The following is an 18,435-nucleotide window of genomic DNA, read 5'->3' as shown; positions in this document are numbered from 1 at the left end:
TAATGGATACGTGCAAGAGGACTGAATTCAGGTTGCACAGGCAGACTTATTTCTGGCATTTCCTAACTTTGGGGAGCTGGACTTAGCAATCTCCCCACCCTTCTAATGTACTACTGGTAACATTGTATGTACAACAGGCTCAGCCTAAAGCAGCTGACATAGCAGTCATGGTGAGGACCATAGCCACTGAGTCCCCAGTCCTGCAGTGAGTACGGTGCGGGTGCAGGGATCTGGTCATACAGAGTCAATTGCAGGATTGGGGACCAAAGCTGGTACGAAGGAGTTCAGGGTTAGTCAGTTGCTTTGGGCCTCTCTCTACCGTTTAACAACTCCTGCAACACCAAATCTATGAACACCCCAATGACCGTGGAAGCCATGTATTGCATGAGTTGGGCATACTTGTAGCTTACAGTCAGTGGAGTTATGCCAAGGAGGAATTTGTCTTGTTTGGATTGTTCAAGTTTTAAGGTTAAATGAAAGTAGAACTAGTAAATTCCTCATCTCTGCTGCTTTCCTTTATTACATCATGAGGAATTATTTAACCTGTTTACATTTTTCTTGTAGTTTTCCTTAATGGCCTCCTTTCCAGGTGTACCTTTCGGTATTTTCATGTTTAGCACTTGTGCTATTGTCATCGGCCTTATCCAGGTACGGGTGTCACTCGTTTACTTTTTCCATTCATTATTGGAGACTAGATTTTATTAGATTGAAGTACAATTAGATTTATTAATATAGATCTAGAACATTAGGAAAACTTCATATAAAATTTTGTGATATTGCTATTATTAGTGTATGGTTTTTGTGATAGTGAAAGATTGGTAACTCAGACAAGTGCCAAATCATGTGGTGACTGTTTTCACTATCCCAAGTCAAGCTAGTTATCTTGCAGTATGAAAAAATTAAAGCATTTGAAATGCCAATAAAGACACAGATGCAACCAAATCAGGAAGTTCAAAACCCATTGAATCATGATAAATTTGTTCTAAAAAGGAACTCAAAAAGTAGTAGTTGATGGACTGTATGATGATGATGATTTTTTCCCCCCTTACTGGAGTTCTGAATGGCTGCTCAATATTTTGTTCTGCGAGCTTTTTAATACAGGTACAAGGGCTCCACCTTATTTTTAACCATTAAGTATAAGGAAACAGCAAATCTTAATGAAACAGTTACCTTTATCGACGGGATTGAAAATTACACTGGTCACAGGACCATGACTTCATGTATTAAGTCCAGGATTATATTGGACTGTATTGAGGCAATGCTTGTGAGAGACAAGTGACAGATTTAAATCACAATATTTTATGAATCACCAGAGCTAGAAATAAGCTCTCTACATACTTGGAAGTATGGGAACTCCAATACTCTAATAAAATACATACATTCTAGCCCAGGTAGGTTTCAAGAGTGGACTTCACAATCGTCACTATTACTGTACTATATCTTTCCATTTGAACCCCAGTATGATTTTACTTGCCGCTCTATTGAACTGCTACACCTTGAACTAAGTGCTTTATATTGGCTGAAAGTTTTGAACTTCAGATTTTAAATGATGTACAAAACATTAGCAGCCTTGAGGTTTTTGAGGAGAGGACTTGCTTTCTGAAGGGAAAATGAAACCCCAATTCAGCGGTGCTGAGAGCCATTGAACCAAAACGCAAACCACTATGATGGAAACCACTTCAGGCCAGGGGGTGCAGCAGAACCCCCAGCACCTGTGCCCCAGTTACTAAAATCTTTGCAAACTTTTTGTAATGTTTACTCTGTGAAGCCTCTCCGTAGTCACACAAATCTTAGTGTGCTAAATTCAACCCAAAGTTTACATCTGCTTCTGCTACTCAGGACCCTGGTAAGTCAAAGCCCAGTGAGGTGAGACTGCAGTGATGCAAGGCAACTGTTACCTCCTTGTCACTGGTGGTGTCAGAGCCAGCACTGTCTGAAAAGTAAGCAGCCCTTGCCACTGAGTGGGTGTGGCTAGAAGATGCATTGATTAGTGAATTCCTCCTAGCGACTTACTAGTGGAAATCAAATCAGTCCTCGCCAGGCAAAAACACCAAGTGGGAGAAGCTGGCAGTTCCATCCTCCCTCGGAATGAGTTTCCCCCGGAGAGTTAGGTGACTTGTAGGCACAGGGAGATGTAATTTACACATCCTATCATCTAGCTGGCTGAATGTAGTCCAGTATCTCTTACCTCTGTAATGGCTCCCTTTCAGCCGGACCTGAGACTGAGTTCTGTGCTGCTAGATTGTCAGGCATTTTTAACATCTATACCAGCCTCTGAACTTATTTTGCTCAAGGAGCCTCACTCATGGAGCAGGACCCTATTGTGCTAGGCGCAGTGCAAACACAGAACAAAAATATCATATGGGGTGTGGCGGTGGGGAGAGAATACAAAATCTCTGCATAACTACGTGTTATAACTCGGTACAACAACGAGTCTGGCAGAGGCTGAAAAAAACCCAGCCTTCTGACTCACAGTCCCTCTCAAACCACTAGCCCTCTCCCTGATTTAGTAAGTGCAATAGCTCATGGCCTGCCATGGCTAGGAACCAGTTAAAATGGTTTCTGGTCCTGAAAGCATTTCTAAGCACCTGGTCCTGCGGTAGTTATCAGAAGAAGAAAAATGGATTCCTGACTTCACACAACATTTCCAGCCTCCGTTGGCATGAAGAGCATGGAAAGCAGTTGGCACAGCTTGGCCAGTCTATTCATTTTCACTGTTGGTTTGTTTGCCAAACCAGATGCTTTCTTCAGTACTTGCAGAAGGGGTAGCTCAGTGGTTTGAGCATTAGCAATTTAGTGATCTGGGGCAAAATAAGGGACAGTACTTGGTCCTGCTGTGAAGGCAGGGGAGTGGACTCAATGACCTTTCAAGTGACCAACTCAATGGTCCCTTCCTGTTAAGAAATTTTATTTTATTTTTATTTTTTTGCAGGGGTGGGGGGAGGGATAGTTCAGTGGTTTGAGCATTGGCCTGCTAAACCCAGGGTTGTGAGTTCAATCCTTGAGGGGGCCATTTAGGGATCTGGGGCAAAAATTGGGGATTGGTCCTGCTTTGAGCACGGGGTTGGACTAGATGATCTCCTGAGGTCCCTTCCAACCCTGATTTCTATGAAATCCATTGTTGCGTGAAATCTTGCCGTTTGCACAAGCAAACAAATTTCAATTAGTAGAAATGATTAAAATTATTCTCTCCTGATAAAATTGTAAATTTTTATTTATCCCCCCAGAAATATTGTCTGAAAGATCTCGTCACTTTCTTACCAAAATTGGGTGACCTTGGGCCAGCGGGAGTGGGCAGTGAAACGTTCATGTGTGTGTGTTTAAATGATTTGGTGAACAGGTTAAAGATGGAAAGAGATTCATTAGATTGAAAGTTGGGGGGCAGGGACCATGCTTTTGTTTTGAGTTTGTACAGCGCCTAGCACAGTGGAGTCCTAGGCACAATCAGTCCTACGCACTGTCAGTGGAAAAGTTCAGAGACTGGTTTAGATACATATCTGAAGTTCAAGTATTTACCCTTTGGCCGACCTCTTCAGACCTTCACAAATCCCTTTCCTCTCTATAGGTCCCACTTTCCCCTGACCTGCAGCATGTGTTTTCTTCTGGGAGAATGCCTAGCTGCCTGCTAGTTGCTGTGGTGGGTCTCCTTGCACTTCAGAATAATAAGGCCCAGGGTCTTGCTTATCTGTGCAGAGGTGGTGATGTACACATCCTCCATTAGTGCACCCTAACGTGCATGGTGGAGATGTCTTCACTGCAGCTGGCAGTGAGCCTCTCAGCCCAGGTAGACAGACTCCCACTAGCTCCGTTCAAGGTAGCACACCAGAAATAGCAGTGTGGACATTGGGGCACAGGCAGCAGCTCAGGCTAACCATCCAAGTCCTCCTGACTCCCTGGGTCTCAGCTCAGGTGGCTATCCTGAGCCGCAGCCCGTGCCACAGCGTCCCTGCTGCTAGTGCACTGGCTTCAGCAGAGCTAGAGCAAGTCTGTCTAGCTGGGCTGAGAAGCTTGGTCCCAGCAGCAGTGCAGATGTACCCTTCGTGTTACGCAGTGCCGGAGCCTGTGAGATTCCCCCCTCCATTCCTGTCAGATCAGCCCTTCTCAGGAGAGCAGAGAGCAGCGGTTAGCATGCTCTGGGGCTTGTTGTATTAGAGGTTTTCTATTGTTTGGGTCCCAATTTAGAATTACAGCTTTGACTTGTCTAAATATCCACTGTAAATCAATAATTTTCTCCTCTCTGCAGGCAGTGATAGTAGCCTATGGCTTCTATCATCCCTACTTGCTGAATCACCAGATACAGATGTCTGAAAACCAGGCCTTCTACAAACATCATATCTTACAGATCATTCTAAGAGGACCAGTCCTCTGCTTTTTAGCCGCCGTCTTCTCCTTTTTCTTTATCCCAATGGTAAGCTCTATAAACAACAATCATTCTAAAAAACACGTTGTACTGGTTGAAAGTGTGACCTGACAAACTTCATCAGTCACATTCAGTATTCTGCCTAATAAAGTGTCACACTGATTATCAGACACAACCTGTAACCTTGTATAATTCAGCAGTTTAAGCCCCATCACTGAGCAGATCTAAAGCGCGTCTGCACAAAATGCTAGATATTGTAACACAGGGGACGCTCTGACGCCAGCTGACGAGTGGATTAGGTAGTGGTTCTCGTCCCCTCCCGTATCATTACAGCTGAAAAGATAGTTGCGTCATGACTCCCATCTAGGTCACAACTCCCTAGGTCTGCCTGAAACTCCTCAGGTTGGGAACCCATAGACTCAGTGATCTAAAGTCTTTCCCATGTCAGATTTCTGTGCCACAGAATTTCTAGAACACTGATTTGTTTCTCGATTACCTGCCGTCACGTGGCTTAATCTGAAACACTGTCATGCCGTAAAGGCTTTTAGATCACAGGAAGCAGTATGATGATGTGTCATGGACATCAGAAAAATGCTCTGCTGCTATCCTTGTCTATTTGTTTTAGCTTCTCAGGTCTGGACACACTCTTGTAATACCTCTTCAGAGGAAGATCTTTCAGGCTAACAGTAACTTTAAGGCAGCAGGTTGCTGATCATAAACAGATGAAACAAAATTAACGTGTGAGGGTAGGTAAAATAAACATCAAATTACATAAGAAACAGGCTAAAAAGCCTGACAAATGTAGTTCCTGTCATTGACACAGCACAAGAACAGCTAGAATCAGTAGATCAGTCAGCAGCTAATGATCAGACTTGCCATCCCAAAACAAACTCCTCTGGCTGAGTCCCAGGCACTCACAGCCAACTCCTATTCCATCTTCATTAAATGGAAACCAGTGACCAGCTCAGCTCCCTCCAGCTCTCAGTATCCACAGACAGAGTCCTCTAAACAAAGTCTCTTTATGGAGCTGCTCCTGAGATACCCTGCTTCTGCTTGATGCCCCTTCAGGCATTTTGTACTGCTTTCGTTTGACTTTTACTTGAGACTACTCCACAGACTGCATCAACCTTTTGATATATTCACAGGGTTGAGATGACTCGTCTTGAATGACAAAGCCAAAGTATGCAAAAACTTGACAACTTAATTTAAAATAAGCACAACCTGTTTTCCCTTTCTCTAACACCCCTCCCCCACCTTCCCCCCCACAATTTCCACTATACACAATCCAGAATGAGTCATTCACCAATTTACTCCTCTGCAAGAGGCTAACCCACATCCTGTGCTCTTTTAGGCACTATTTGGAGAACTGAAGTAGTGCTTGTGCTAGTTGTCATGCTGTCTGGAATGACTCACATCTGTGAGTGCCTACCTCAGGGCAAAAAAACAGGAGACAGCCCAAAGTGGTGGTGTGTTCTATAATTAGATTTCACCAAGACAGTGACAAATGTGAACTGGATAACTATAGGTTTCAGAGTAGTAGCCGTGTTAGTCAGTATCTGCAAAAAGAAAAGGAGTGCTTGTGGCACCTTAGAGACTAACAAATTTATTTGAGCATAAGCTTTTGTGAGCTACAGCGAATTGGATAACTATACTAATCTTACCATGGAGTCACAGACAGTGCCCTTAGACCAGGGAGTAGTCAATAGGCGGACTGGGGGCCAAATCCAGACGCCAGATGCTTTTGAATGGACCGCAAAATATTTTTATGTACTTATTGTTATCATTATTGTTATTATTTTTGAATGATTTTCTCTGGAGTCTGGACCTTGACTATACCTTGACCAAGAAATTTGGACCTTGACCAAAAATAATTGATTACCGTGCTAGACTCTCCAGTCTATCTTACCACCCAGACAAACTGAACTTTGTGATAAAAGGTCGCTCAAATCAAAAATCACACCACATCAGGTTGCTCCCAGTCCCAAGGGATCGGTCACTTACCGCAGATCAGTTGGTACTTTGGATCTTACACCAAAGATAACACTGGTAGCCAATTCTCTAGTAAACTAAGTAAAGGTTTATTAGCTAAGAAAAGAAAATGAGAGTTGTTGAAAGATTAAAGCAGGTAAAATATATGCACAGGTAGGTCATAGTTTGTAAATCTTAATAGTGGAGGAGGCAAATATTAGAGTGTGCTCATAATATTCAAGATGAAGATTAGTCTTGAGAAACTCCATGTGAGTTACTGACATTGTAGTGTTCATGTATTTGTTGGATAAATGTGTTAATGTAGTGATTGTTCAGTTCAATCACTGTAATAAAATGTGTATTTTCTACTACAGCCAGGGTATTTCAATGTTGCAAATTAATGAGTTGCATGTTAAATCAACATGTTCATGAAGGATAAAAAGAATAATTAATTTTTAACTTAAAACAAAATATTCGTATTTATCTTGTAATAACTGAAAACTAAAACTGTTTTCATTTTTTTCTATAGTCTTATGTTCTGCTTGGGCTTGTTATCTTTCTTCCACACATCACTTGGTTTATTATTTGGTGTAAAAATAAGACTGGTGGTAAGTAACAGTATCCATAAGGAGTGCATTTAATTTTAGATACTCTACTATATTGTTAAGTTGATATATTAAAATATGATGTATTTCACAGTCCCCTTTCTTGTCAAAATTTGAACGAAGCTGTTTTAAAAGATCTAAGGTGCAGTAGAATCCACAACAAGCTTGTTAGTAATTCTAGTTCCACTGTTTCTGTTAGGGACACACCAATAAACTTTTAGTTCTGTCCTTCCATTCTACCTCTTTCTGGGAACCTTTTTCCTGGCTATACCTAATTTGAGCTATACCTGAAGAAAACACACACATCAAGCTTCTCCTCCGACCCCTTTGGAAAGGAGCATAGTAACTGAATAATATCAGAAGTGAGATCTCTGTCTGATCACTGGCTCTGGCCCCAGTAGTAGTATCTTCCCCCTCCCCAAATTCATATTTAAAAAATATCACAGAATCTGTTGTATAGAGAACAGCTACAAGCAAAGTATTCCAGAGGGCAGTGTCAACTACTTGGAGAGAAGAAACATTGGCGACAGACAAGTACTGTATTCTTCTTAGTGAGCTGTAGCTCATGAAAGCTTATGCTCAAATAAATTTGTTAGTCTCTAAGGTGCCACAAGTACTCCTTTTCGTTTTGCGAATACAGACTAACACGGCTGCTACTCTGAAACATGTTTATTATGGTTGTGCATAAGGAGCATCCAAGAATCGGGCCCTATTGTGGTAGGCCTTCATAGGGTAGTACATGGTCACTTCCCCAAAGAGTCTGTAATAGATATAGACCAGACAGACACAGGTGAGGGAAGGGGTATAACACACAGCAGAGTGAGCAATGTGATAGCAGCTAATGGCATGCTATTCCACTACTTTGTATGTGTGTGAGAGAGAGAGAATTTCGTTAGGAAGGGATCAGCTAAGAGGGAAGGGAAGAATGGTGGAGGGGGACAGGGCAGGGGCAAAGAGGGTAAGAGGGCTGGGTGTGGAGTTAAGCCAAGGTGAAAAGACTGGGGGACAGCATATTGGAACACAGAATTGTCGTACAGAGCGAGATCGTTGTTTCACAAAGGCTGGGGTTTTGCCTCTGCCGGTTGCCAACACCTAATGCTTCAGAGGAAGTGAAAGGTTTTCCATAATGCACTGTGAGTGGGGCGAGGGCAGATATTTTTCTCTCAGTGGCAGCAATCCTTTAATGCCTTGAAGCATGAAATTTGCTTACCCTTACTCTTAATATACCCCTCAGTTGTCCTTTCAGTTCCCCCACCCCGTCCTTGGTTGGGGTGCGCTCGTCTAAAGCTCTAAGGTCCCTGTTCCCCTCCCAGAGCTGGCTGCTGAGCACAGAGTCCAGCCTTGTGGGAAGAGCTGGGAGCTTACTTCTTGCAAAGCCCAAGCACCCCTTCTCCTGACCAAAGACTGGATTTGCGGGGAAGAAGGCAGCTTCCCCAGCTGCTGCAGACAAACTGTGTAGGACAGGATTGAAGGCCTCCACTGAGCACATGGGACTCCATCCTCCCCATATGGGTGGCTGCTGGCTTGGGAGAGCCAGGGGGCTGGGTGGATGAAGAGCTTGGCCCCAGCTCAGTAAGCACTTAGCCTTTCTGAGCAGCAGAGTGATATTCTCCCACGCGGGCAAAGGAAGAGCACAGGCAGGGCTGCTGGTGCATGCTCCTCACCCCAAGGCACCAAAAAGCCTTTGCAGTGAGGCCTGGCCTGCAGACAGATTTTGTACTGGGCTCACAATCTCAGTTAGGGTGTGAGATTTGTTATTTTGTCCATTCATTTATTTTTTATTCCAAGAGCTAAACCTTTAGTGTGGACGTAGTTATACCTGTATGAAAGTGCCTTATGCTGGGGATAGCTTATTCCTTCTGCTGTGCAGAAATAGCTATACTGGCATAAGCCCCTTTATACTAATATAACTGCAGCCACACTGTAGTGCTTTCCCTATACCAGTATTAGACACTGCAGTATGCCTGCTGTGTGTCGACATGCCCCAGGCCTTTCCAGAAGAGGCTGTTTGCTGAGCTGGGGCTAGGAGAAAGAGAGGTCCATTGTGCAATGGAAAGGAATGAACCACAGGAAGTGGGTGAAGTCCTTTGCAGGGGAGTGAGTGTATGTTATGGGTGTCCCATGGGACTGTGAATGAAGAGCTCATTGGAGTGGCTCCTGAGAAGCAGCTATGTCATGGGGATTGATACAGGAACAGGCCTCAGGTGAGGGGTATCATGGTTGAGGATAGACTCAGGCAAGGATGTGCACATATGGGAGGTGTTGCTTAAGTGGGTGCCTGTAGGTTGGGAGCACATGGGGTGATTGTTTGTGGAGCTGTAGACACAGGCTCTTGCTTTTTTGGTTTGAAGCCATTAGCAGCCGTACCCTTCCCCAATCCCCCCTCCACAGTCATGCCAAAAGATCTTGCTGCTCCAGGGAGGTGGAGACTAGGGTAGCTTTCCTGCAAGATTTAGGCTGGGATTTTAAAGACATTTAACTCCCATTGAATCTCAGTGAGATTTGGGCACCTAATTAGTTTAGGCCACTTTGAAAATCCAGCTTTATTGCAAATTTTTCACTAGCTATATCCCTCAATTTATGTGGTTACCCTCTTTCTCATATCAAAATGACATAATAAAACACTTATAAAGTGTAATAAAATAATAAATGACATAATAAAACAATTATAAAGACTAAGGAAAAAGAAGACATTGTATGCACTTTTTCTTTATGGCATTATGGTAACTTTTGTTGTATGCAGTATGATGCTTTGACATATCACTGCAGTAGAAGCAGATGCTTGGTCTTGAGAGGGACTATAAAGAGATGAGATGCTGGTGTTTGACTCATTTAGCTTTCAAATATGAGTTTTCCTTTGATTCCTGGAAATGCCTGATTACTTCTCTGAATCTGGAAGTGTTTTTTTGATATAGGTAGCTGTCATAAATATAAAGTGAAGGCTAACCACCTTTAAATCCCTCCTGGCAAGAGGAAAAACCCTTTCACCTGTGAAGGGTTAAGAAGCTAAAGATAACCTCGCTGGCACCTGACCAAAATGACCAATGAGGAGACAAGATACTTTCAAAGCTGGAGGGGGGGAGGAAACAAAGGTTTCTCTCTGTCTGTGTGTTGCTTTTGCCAGGACCAGAGCAGGAATGCAGGTCAGAACTCTACCTGTAAAGGGTTAATAAGCAATCTAGTTAGATATGCGTTAGATTCTGTTTTGTTTAAATGGCTGATAAAATAAGTTGTGCTGAATAGAATGTATATTCCTGTTTTTGTGTCTTTTTGTAACTTAAGGTTTTGCCTAGAGGGATTCTCTATGTTTTGAATCTGATTACCCTGTAAGGTATTTACCATCCTGATTTTACAGAGGTGATTCTTTACTTTTTCTTCAATTAAAATTCTTCTTTTAAGAACCTGATTGCTTTTTCATTGTTCTTAAGATCCAAGGGTTTGGGTCTGTGTTCACCTATGCAAATTGGTGAGGATTTTTATCAAGCCTTCCCCAGGAAAGGGGGTGTAGGGCTTGGGGGGATTTTTGGGGGGGAAAGACGTTTCCAAGTGGGCTCTTTCCCGGTTATATTTGTTAGACGCTTGGTGGTGGCAGCAATAAAGTCCAGGGACAAAAGGTAAAATAGTTTGTACCTTGGGGAAGTTTTAACCTAAGCTGGTAAGAATAAGCTTAGGGGGCTTTTCATGCAGGTCCCCTCATCTGTACCCTAGAGTTCAGAGTAGGGAAGGAACCTTGACATAACAGGCATACCACTCCATTGACACAGGTAATGCTCACCCAATTAAAGTCCAACCTTACTGGGTGTCTCCTTAAGCTAAAACTGCTATAGAACGGGAGATCCAGGATATGTTACAGATGGGTGTAATCCGCCCCTCTGGCAGTGCATGGGCATCTCCAGTGGTTCTAGTTCCCAAACCAGATGGGCAGATATGTTTTTGCGTGGACTACCGTAAGCTAAATGCTGTAACTCGCCCAGACAACTATCCAATGCCACGCACAGATGAACTATTAGAGAAACTGGGACGGGCCCAGTTCATCTCTACCTTGGACTTAACCATGGGGTACTGGCAGGTACCGCTAGCTGAATCCGCAAAGGAAAGGTCAGCCTTCACCACACATGTCGGGCTGTATGAATTTAATGTACTCCCTTTCGGGCTGCAGAATGCACCCGCTACCTTCCAAAGACTTGTAGATGGTCTCCTAGCGGGATTAGGAGAATATGCAGTTGCCTACCTTGATGATGTGGCCATATTTTTGGATTCCTAGGCAGAACACCTGGAACATCTACAAAAAGTCTTCGAGCACATAAGGGAGGCAGGACTAATTGTTAAGGGTAAGAAGTGTCAAAGAGGCCTAAACAGAGTGACTTACCTTGGACACCAGGTGGGTCAAGGAACTGTCAGCCCCCTACAGGCCAAAGTGGATGCTATCCAAAAGTGGCCTGTCCCAAAGTCAAAGAAACAGGTCCAATCCTTCTTAGGCTTGGCCAGATATTACAGGCGATTTGTACCGCAGTACAGCCAAATTGCCGCCCCACTAACAGACCTAACCAAAAAGAAACAGCCAAATGCCGTTCAGTGGACCGAAGAGTGTCAGAAGGCCTTTAACCAGCTTAAAGCGACACTCATGTCTGACCCTGTGCTAAGGGCCCCAGACTTTGACAAACCGTTCCTAGTAACCACAGATGTGTCCGAGCGTGGTGTGGGAGAAGTTTTAATGCAGGAAGGACCGGATCAAGAATTCCACCCTGTAGTGTTTCTCAGCAAGAAGCTGTCTGAGAGGGAAAGCAACTGGTCAGTCAGTGAAAAAGAATGTTACGCCATTGTCTACGCTCTGGAAAAGCTACGTCCATACATTTGGGGACGGCGTTTCCACCTGCAAACCGACCATGCTGCGCTACAGTGGCTTCATACCGCCACGGGAAATAACAAAAAACTTATTCGGTGGAGTTTAGCTCTCCAAGATTTTGATTTCGACATCCAACACATCTCAGGAGCTTCTAACAAAGTGGCTGATGCACTCTCCCATGAAAGTTTCCCAGAAACAACTGGTTAAAATTGTCCTAGAGATGTGGAAAATATTGTTAGTCTTTATATACTTGGTAGTATATTTAGAGGTGCATGTGTCTTATTAACTCTGTTTTTTCCTAGAGCTCCACGAAGAAATCACAGCCAGCGTTTCACCCTATCTGTGATTTGGGGGGCGTGTCATAAATATAAAGGGAAGGCGAACCACCTTTAAATCCCTCCTGGCCAGAGGAAAAACCCTTTCACCTGTAAAGGGTTAAGAAGCTAAAGATAACCTCGCTGGCACCTGACCAAAATGACCAATGAGGAGATGAGATACTTTCAAAGCTGGAGGGCGGGGGGATACAAAGGGTTCTCTCTGTCTGTGTGTTGCTTTTGCCGGGACCAGAGCAGGAATGCAGGTCAGAATTCCTGTAAAGGGTTAATAAGCAATCTAGTTAGATATGTGTTAGATTCTGTTTTGTTTAAATGGCTGATAAAATAAGTTGTGCTGAATAGAATGTATATTCCTGTTTTTGTGTCTTTTTGTAACTTAAGGTTTTGCCTAGAGGGATTCTCTATGTTTTGAGTCTGATTACCCTGTAAGGTATTTACCATCTTGATTTTACAGAGGTGATTCTTTTACTTTTTCTTCAATTAAAATTCTTCTTTTAAGAACCTGATTGCTTTTTCATTGTTCTTAAGATCCAAGGGTTTGGGTCTGTGTTCACCTATGCAAATTGGTGAGGATTTTTATCAAGCCTTCCCCAGGAAAGGGGGTGTAGGGCTTGGGGGGATTTTTGGGGGGGAAAGACGTTTCCAAGTGGGCTCTTTCCCGGTTATATTTGTTAGACGCTTGGTGGTGGCAGCAATAAAGTCCAGGGACAAAAGGTAAAATAGTTTGTACCTTGGGGAAGTTTTAACCTAAGCTGGTAAAAATAAGCTTAGGGGGTTTTTCATGCAGGTCCCCTCATCTGAACACTAGAGTTCAGAGTGGGGAAGGAACCTTGACAGTAGCTCTTCTGTATTTAGTGCACCTGGGACCATCTAATTTGGAGTAGCACTAGAGCTCTATCTTCTAAAGACAGAGAAAGGGCTAATAGAAAATGACTAATGGAAGTCCTCCACTCAGACTGGAGCCCCAAGATCCATTAGAGATTCCTGAGCTGTAACAGGGTTTCTGTCTTGTGACTTATCAAAATATTAAACTAAAACACTAACATTGAGTCATTGTTCACCTCGTACCTACAGTGTGTGAGATGCTTCTAAGATGAGTCCCGTGCCCTGAAGGCCTTCTTATTGAAACAGGCAACATAAGCCACAGGAAAGGGATGGCTGCAGTGGAAAGCAGCGTGATTGAATTGTCAGATTGAGCAGTGCCTTGTTACTTCCACAAGTTTGAGATTTTAGAGAGCAGGGGCATCAGACTAGAGTGTTGAAGTTCTAGTGTAAAGCTTGTTGTTGAATGTTTTGATTTATACAGAACACAAACTAAACTCCTGAATTATGGTTGGCAGGTCCAGAAGAGGAGGAGGAGCGTCATCGCTTAGAGGCCTTCACTTTTTACCTCAATGAACCTTTGAGTAAGGAACGAGTGGAGGCGTTCAGTGATGGCGTGTATGCTATTGTTGCAACCCTGCTCATTTTGGATATATGGTAAGGCTTTGTGCTGACTGACACACCCTGAGTTGTCTGATATAAATGTAATGGTAATAATAATACCTACCTCTTACATAGCGTTTTTCATCAGTACATCTCAAAGGCTTTACAGTCTTGAATATATTTATCCTCTCGGCCCCCCCGTGAAGTAGCACAGGGCTGTTATCCCCATTGTACGGATAGGAACTGAGGCTAATGATTTGCCCACAGTCATGCAGGTTGTCTGTGGCGAAGCAGGGAATTGAACCGGGCTCTTCCAAGTCCTCATGGGGCTGTATGTGGGTACATACGTTGTCAGGTGTTGAAAGAGAATGGACTTATTTTATTTTGATGTATACAAACAATTGCACCAATCCTCTTATCCTAGTTACCCTAATGTAAACAAATCATACAACCAAACTATTAACAAAGAACTCTTCTCGCCTCTCCATGTGTGAATCAGTAAACCCTACCCCTCTTTAATGCAATTATACCAGGCTTCACATACTCCATTCTCAGAAGTTTGGAAAAGACGATCTAGCTACATATTTAGAAAGTCAGATGCTGGCTCTGTCAGGCAAAGGGTTAGGAAGCTGAATTCTGTTCTGGTTCTTATATCATCAACAGAAATGATAATGAAGCTCAGCTGGAGAACTTTGTCATTGATATTACGTGATCCAGGAAGCTTTCAGATCCTAGGATGAATTGGCAGAGCAGTCAATTATAAGAATTGCTTTTTAACTTGTAAACTGGGGGATCACTGAAGCACAATAAACCTGGAAGCCTATGATGTTATTCATAGTTACTCTCCACAGTGGAACTACATGCTTACTGCTCTCAGATTGTACCATTATACCACTAATATGCCAACTAAAATAACTTTTTTCTCAACAGTGAAGACAATGTCCCTGATTCCAAAGAAGTTAAAGACAGATTCCATGACCACCTCATTGAAGCTTTAAGTGAATATGGACCAAACTTCCTTGCCTACTTTGCCTCTTTTGTAACAACTGGTCTTCTCTGGTTTGTCCACCACTCGCTCTTTCTTTACATAACAAAAACAACTCGATTTATGGGACTGCTCAACACATTTTCATTGGCTTTCATTGGAGGGCTTCCTCTCGGTTACCAGCTGACCAGTGAATTTGCAGAGAAGTCTCACAATGAAATCGAAGCTATTCAGGTCAGCTGTGTAATCACTTTCTTTGCCAGCATCTTTCAGTTTGCTATATGGATTACAGCTCTGTTCCATGAAAGGGAAACCTTGCATCCTTTGGCTAGGTATGGCGGCAAGGAACATGCTTTTATGTTTGCTAAGCTTGCTCTCTACCCTTGTGTCAGCCTTGGAGCCTTCTTTCTAACCTGCTTGTTAAGTAAGTTCAGCACAGCGATTTTTCACATCATGCAGATTGTAGTCCCATTTGCTTTCCTTGCCTTGCGTATCCTTGTCAGGATTTCTTTGGCAATTATGAAGTCAGTGTTGTCTCTCTCCAGACGGAAGAATGTAGTGTTAGATGAAGAGGAAACATGTTTGTCTCCTGCTGAAACACTCTCATAGATTTCCATGCAGCGCATGTGAAATTGTAACATTATTTCTAATTCTAACTTGTGTTGTTCTAACATAGTAGATGACTGGTCTATACTAAAGTCTACGTTGGCCATAACTGGGGCATCTTTAATGTTTAGCTAAAGGATTTCATGTCCCTTTTTTTAGAAATGTAAGTAATTCTATTACTTGGGTGAGTGGAGGAGCCAAAGAACAGCATGATCTCCCTCCTTAACAGACTACCCATGAGGAAAAAGTACTGCTTGAAGCATTACTGCAGTGATAATGTACTAGAAGCACATCAGAAGATAAGCAGCATTAACCTGTTGCTGTGACATACATTTGAAAGTCAGTAACATGGCAACCACCAGCAGAATGGTTGGAAGCTGATTGTGCTGCTATTGAAGGCGGAGGGAGGGGGCTGGAAATTGTGAAGGAGACTCCCTCTCAGCATCCAGGTGGGGGAATCCTCAAAAAACCTTTGTTCTACCCACGTAGAATGCTAACCTCCCTTGGCCCTTCCGCAAAGTCACCAATCCTGTGGCTGCACTTCAAAAGTTGCTCATCTTTTGGGTTGCTCTGCTGAGCATGTGCAGGCTGGAGGGGAATGTGTGGCCCATACACAATATTTCCAGACTACCCTAACACAAACACAAATTCATTAAGTCAATCATATGTTATTGTTTCTAAAAAAAAATTTCTTAACATGACAGGATTCATGTGAATAGTTATTTCAGGGTGTGAACCAGCCATATTCACCTCCTCCTGGGAAGAATGTTAAGAGCTGTGGGACCTGAAAGTAGCTTTGTCTTCAGCTCTGAAACAAAGCTGCCAGCCAGAGATAAAAGAAGTTTCTGCACTTCTCTCCATTATCCTATTAGCCCCCAGGGGAAACTCCCTGACAACAGTCTGCAGCTGGAAACATGATTTAGGGGATACTGGGAGCACATGGCTGCTGTTCTTAACCTAATTCCTCAGTATGTGAGGGAGTTGACCCTTTCCCTATCTAGAGGCTGCCCAGGGAGTTAATATGATAACTCCCATAGGCTGCACAGCTCAAGGAAAGAACAAAGGGAACTGACCCAGCAGGAGGAGTTACAGTGCCTAGGTGGAACGGAACTCCTTTCTGTTAGTTCCCCCACCCTCTTCTATGTGTGGAACTAAGTTGTTACTTTGGGCCATGTGCCGCAGGTACACCTTTCCCCTGAAGAAATCTGCAGGCTACATATTTCTCTTGGATAGAGTCATTAGCTTGCCTTGTGTAATGTCTGTACCTGATACTTCTGCTCTATTTAAAACTATGTGAGGAATCATGTTTACTCTTAAACACTATAGCAAATAAGTAGAATAAATCTTATTGAAACCGCTTTAAAAAGTTAGTCCAGTTCAAATTGCCTTGAAAGCACTTCTCCTTTTAGTATAGAACATTTTAGTACCAAAATGTAGCAGTTGGTATCATGCACCCTATTCTGAAGGGTTGTGTCTTCAGGAATATCAGTTTGTTATGGATTTTTATTTGGGGTTTTTTGTACCTGGTGTAAGGTGAATGGCTTACAGTGGGGTTATGTATTATGTGGCATATTGCTGTTCGGTGTGAGATCTGATAAAAGCAGGTTTGGTTCTGTTTGGTTTTAATGCTGCTATGCAATTGATGTTTTCGTATTTGTAATAATTACAGATCAGTTAAAAATCAAAGCATCTAATGTATTTCTGTTCAGATTAAATCAAAACCTGATGATTACAATTAAAACAATGTATTGGGAATATGTTTTTTATTGTCTTGAAAAATATTATTTTTCCATCTTTAACTTGAGCATCTTTGGACTGGAGTCTTAATTCATGTAATGGGATAAATCTACTTGGAACACTGATGTGTTTTGGCCAGAGGGTAATCTGTAGGCTGCTTTTTATATTCCTTTAACCATTCTTTTCCCCCTTCAGCCAACTATCTCTAGTCACCAGTGATGTTAAATGAATTTGAGCCATGTACTCCTACATGTTTGTGAACTCATGGACTTAAGTGAGAAGTCTACTTATGCATTAGAGGGAGAGTTTGGTCTAAGAAGATGAGGAAGCAGGGCATACAAACCTGGTCTAATGCAGAAAATATTTGTGTTCAGTAAAGCTTTGATGCTAACATCATCACTAAATTTGAAAAAAGAAAAGGAGTACTTGCGGCACCTTAGAGACTAACAAATTTATTTGAGCATAAGCTTTCGTGAGCTACAGCTCAATTCCACTGAATGCATCCGATGAAGTGAGCTGTAGCTCACGAAAGCTTATGCTCAAATAAATTTGTTAGTCTCTAAGGTGCCACAAGTACTCCTTTTCTTTTTGCGAATACAGACTAACACGGCTGCTACTCTGAAACCTGTCACTAAATTTGAAGAAATCCTGACTCTCCTGTGAGGCTAGATTTAGTAGTTTAAAGATAAAATGGTTTAGACTCATAGGTTCATAGACTTTAAGGCCCGAAAGGACCATCATGATCATCTAGTCGGACCTCCTGCAGATTGCAGGCAACAGAATCGCACCTGCCCACTCCTGTAATAGACCCCTAACCTCTGGCTGTTACTGAAGATTAGTATGAAAAATATGCAGTTGCACTCCAATGCAGCATGTCATACAAACAGTTTTTGTTCCTGCTCTGAAAGAGCAGTGAATTAAACTAGATAAACTCACTGCCGCACATAATCATGTTGATTAAATAACACTTTTGTTCTGAACCCCAATTATATTGGAAGACTGGTGGCTAGCAACGATTTAAGAGTCCCTTCCACAGAGAGCATTTTTCTGCTTATAACCCAGTTTACAATACTCAATTAAAATTAGCCATTCAGGTATGATTCAACTTAATTTTCCAAACCCCTACATTTGGGGACAAACTTGACGTGAAAGTTCCTTTAAGAGGGAAGAGAGTTGGCTTTAGATTGGTCTGACGTGTCTTTTTGTAAATTCTGATGAAACAAGCTGCATTTTCAAATGAACAGGAACTATGGACTCCATGACTGTCAAGCAGATGGGATAGTTTAAACTCCACCTTTTTACAGCAGGTTTCTACTCAAAATCAGTGAGGATTACAGCTCTTAACTGTTTTTATAAATGTTGCTTTTGCTCTAATGAAAATTGACAACTCAGAATGAAAGATTGTACCAAACAATGTTATCCATTTTTAATCCATGTAAAAATAAGTCGTTATTTCTTGGAAGTAAAAATCTTTACAAGTAGGGTTGTGTGTTTATTTTTGGGGAAGATGAAAGTTGTGGCTCTGGCAATACTGACTGCTCCAGAGAACATCATTTGCCCCTAAAATA

General features: G+C 42.5%; 1 protein-coding gene across 1 annotated transcript in view; it reads left to right on the top strand.

The window, feature by feature from the left end:
* Positions 1 to 17,297, top strand: part of TMEM175 (transmembrane protein 175) — a 51,657-nt gene extending 34,360 nt beyond the window's left edge. Inside the window, exons 6-10 of the mRNA XM_074953610.1 lie at positions 565 to 648; positions 4,244 to 4,408; positions 6,858 to 6,936; positions 13,455 to 13,593; positions 14,470 to 17,297. Coding sequence (XP_074809711.1) covers positions 565 to 648; positions 4,244 to 4,408; positions 6,858 to 6,936; positions 13,455 to 13,593; positions 14,470 to 15,133 — 1,131 coding nt within the window. The 3' untranslated portion in view covers positions 15,134 to 17,297. The remainder of the gene's footprint in view (positions 1 to 564; positions 649 to 4,243; positions 4,409 to 6,857; positions 6,937 to 13,454; positions 13,594 to 14,469) is intronic.
* Positions 17,298 to 18,435: the final 1,138 nt, after the last annotated feature.

The sequence above is a fragment of the Natator depressus genome, chromosome 5 (genome assembly GCF_965152275.1).
Source record: "Natator depressus isolate rNatDep1 chromosome 5, rNatDep2.hap1, whole genome shotgun sequence".
NCBI classification, from domain to species: Eukaryota; Metazoa; Chordata; order Testudines; family Cheloniidae; genus Natator; species Natator depressus.
This window is presented reverse-complemented; position numbering and strand designations above follow the sequence as displayed.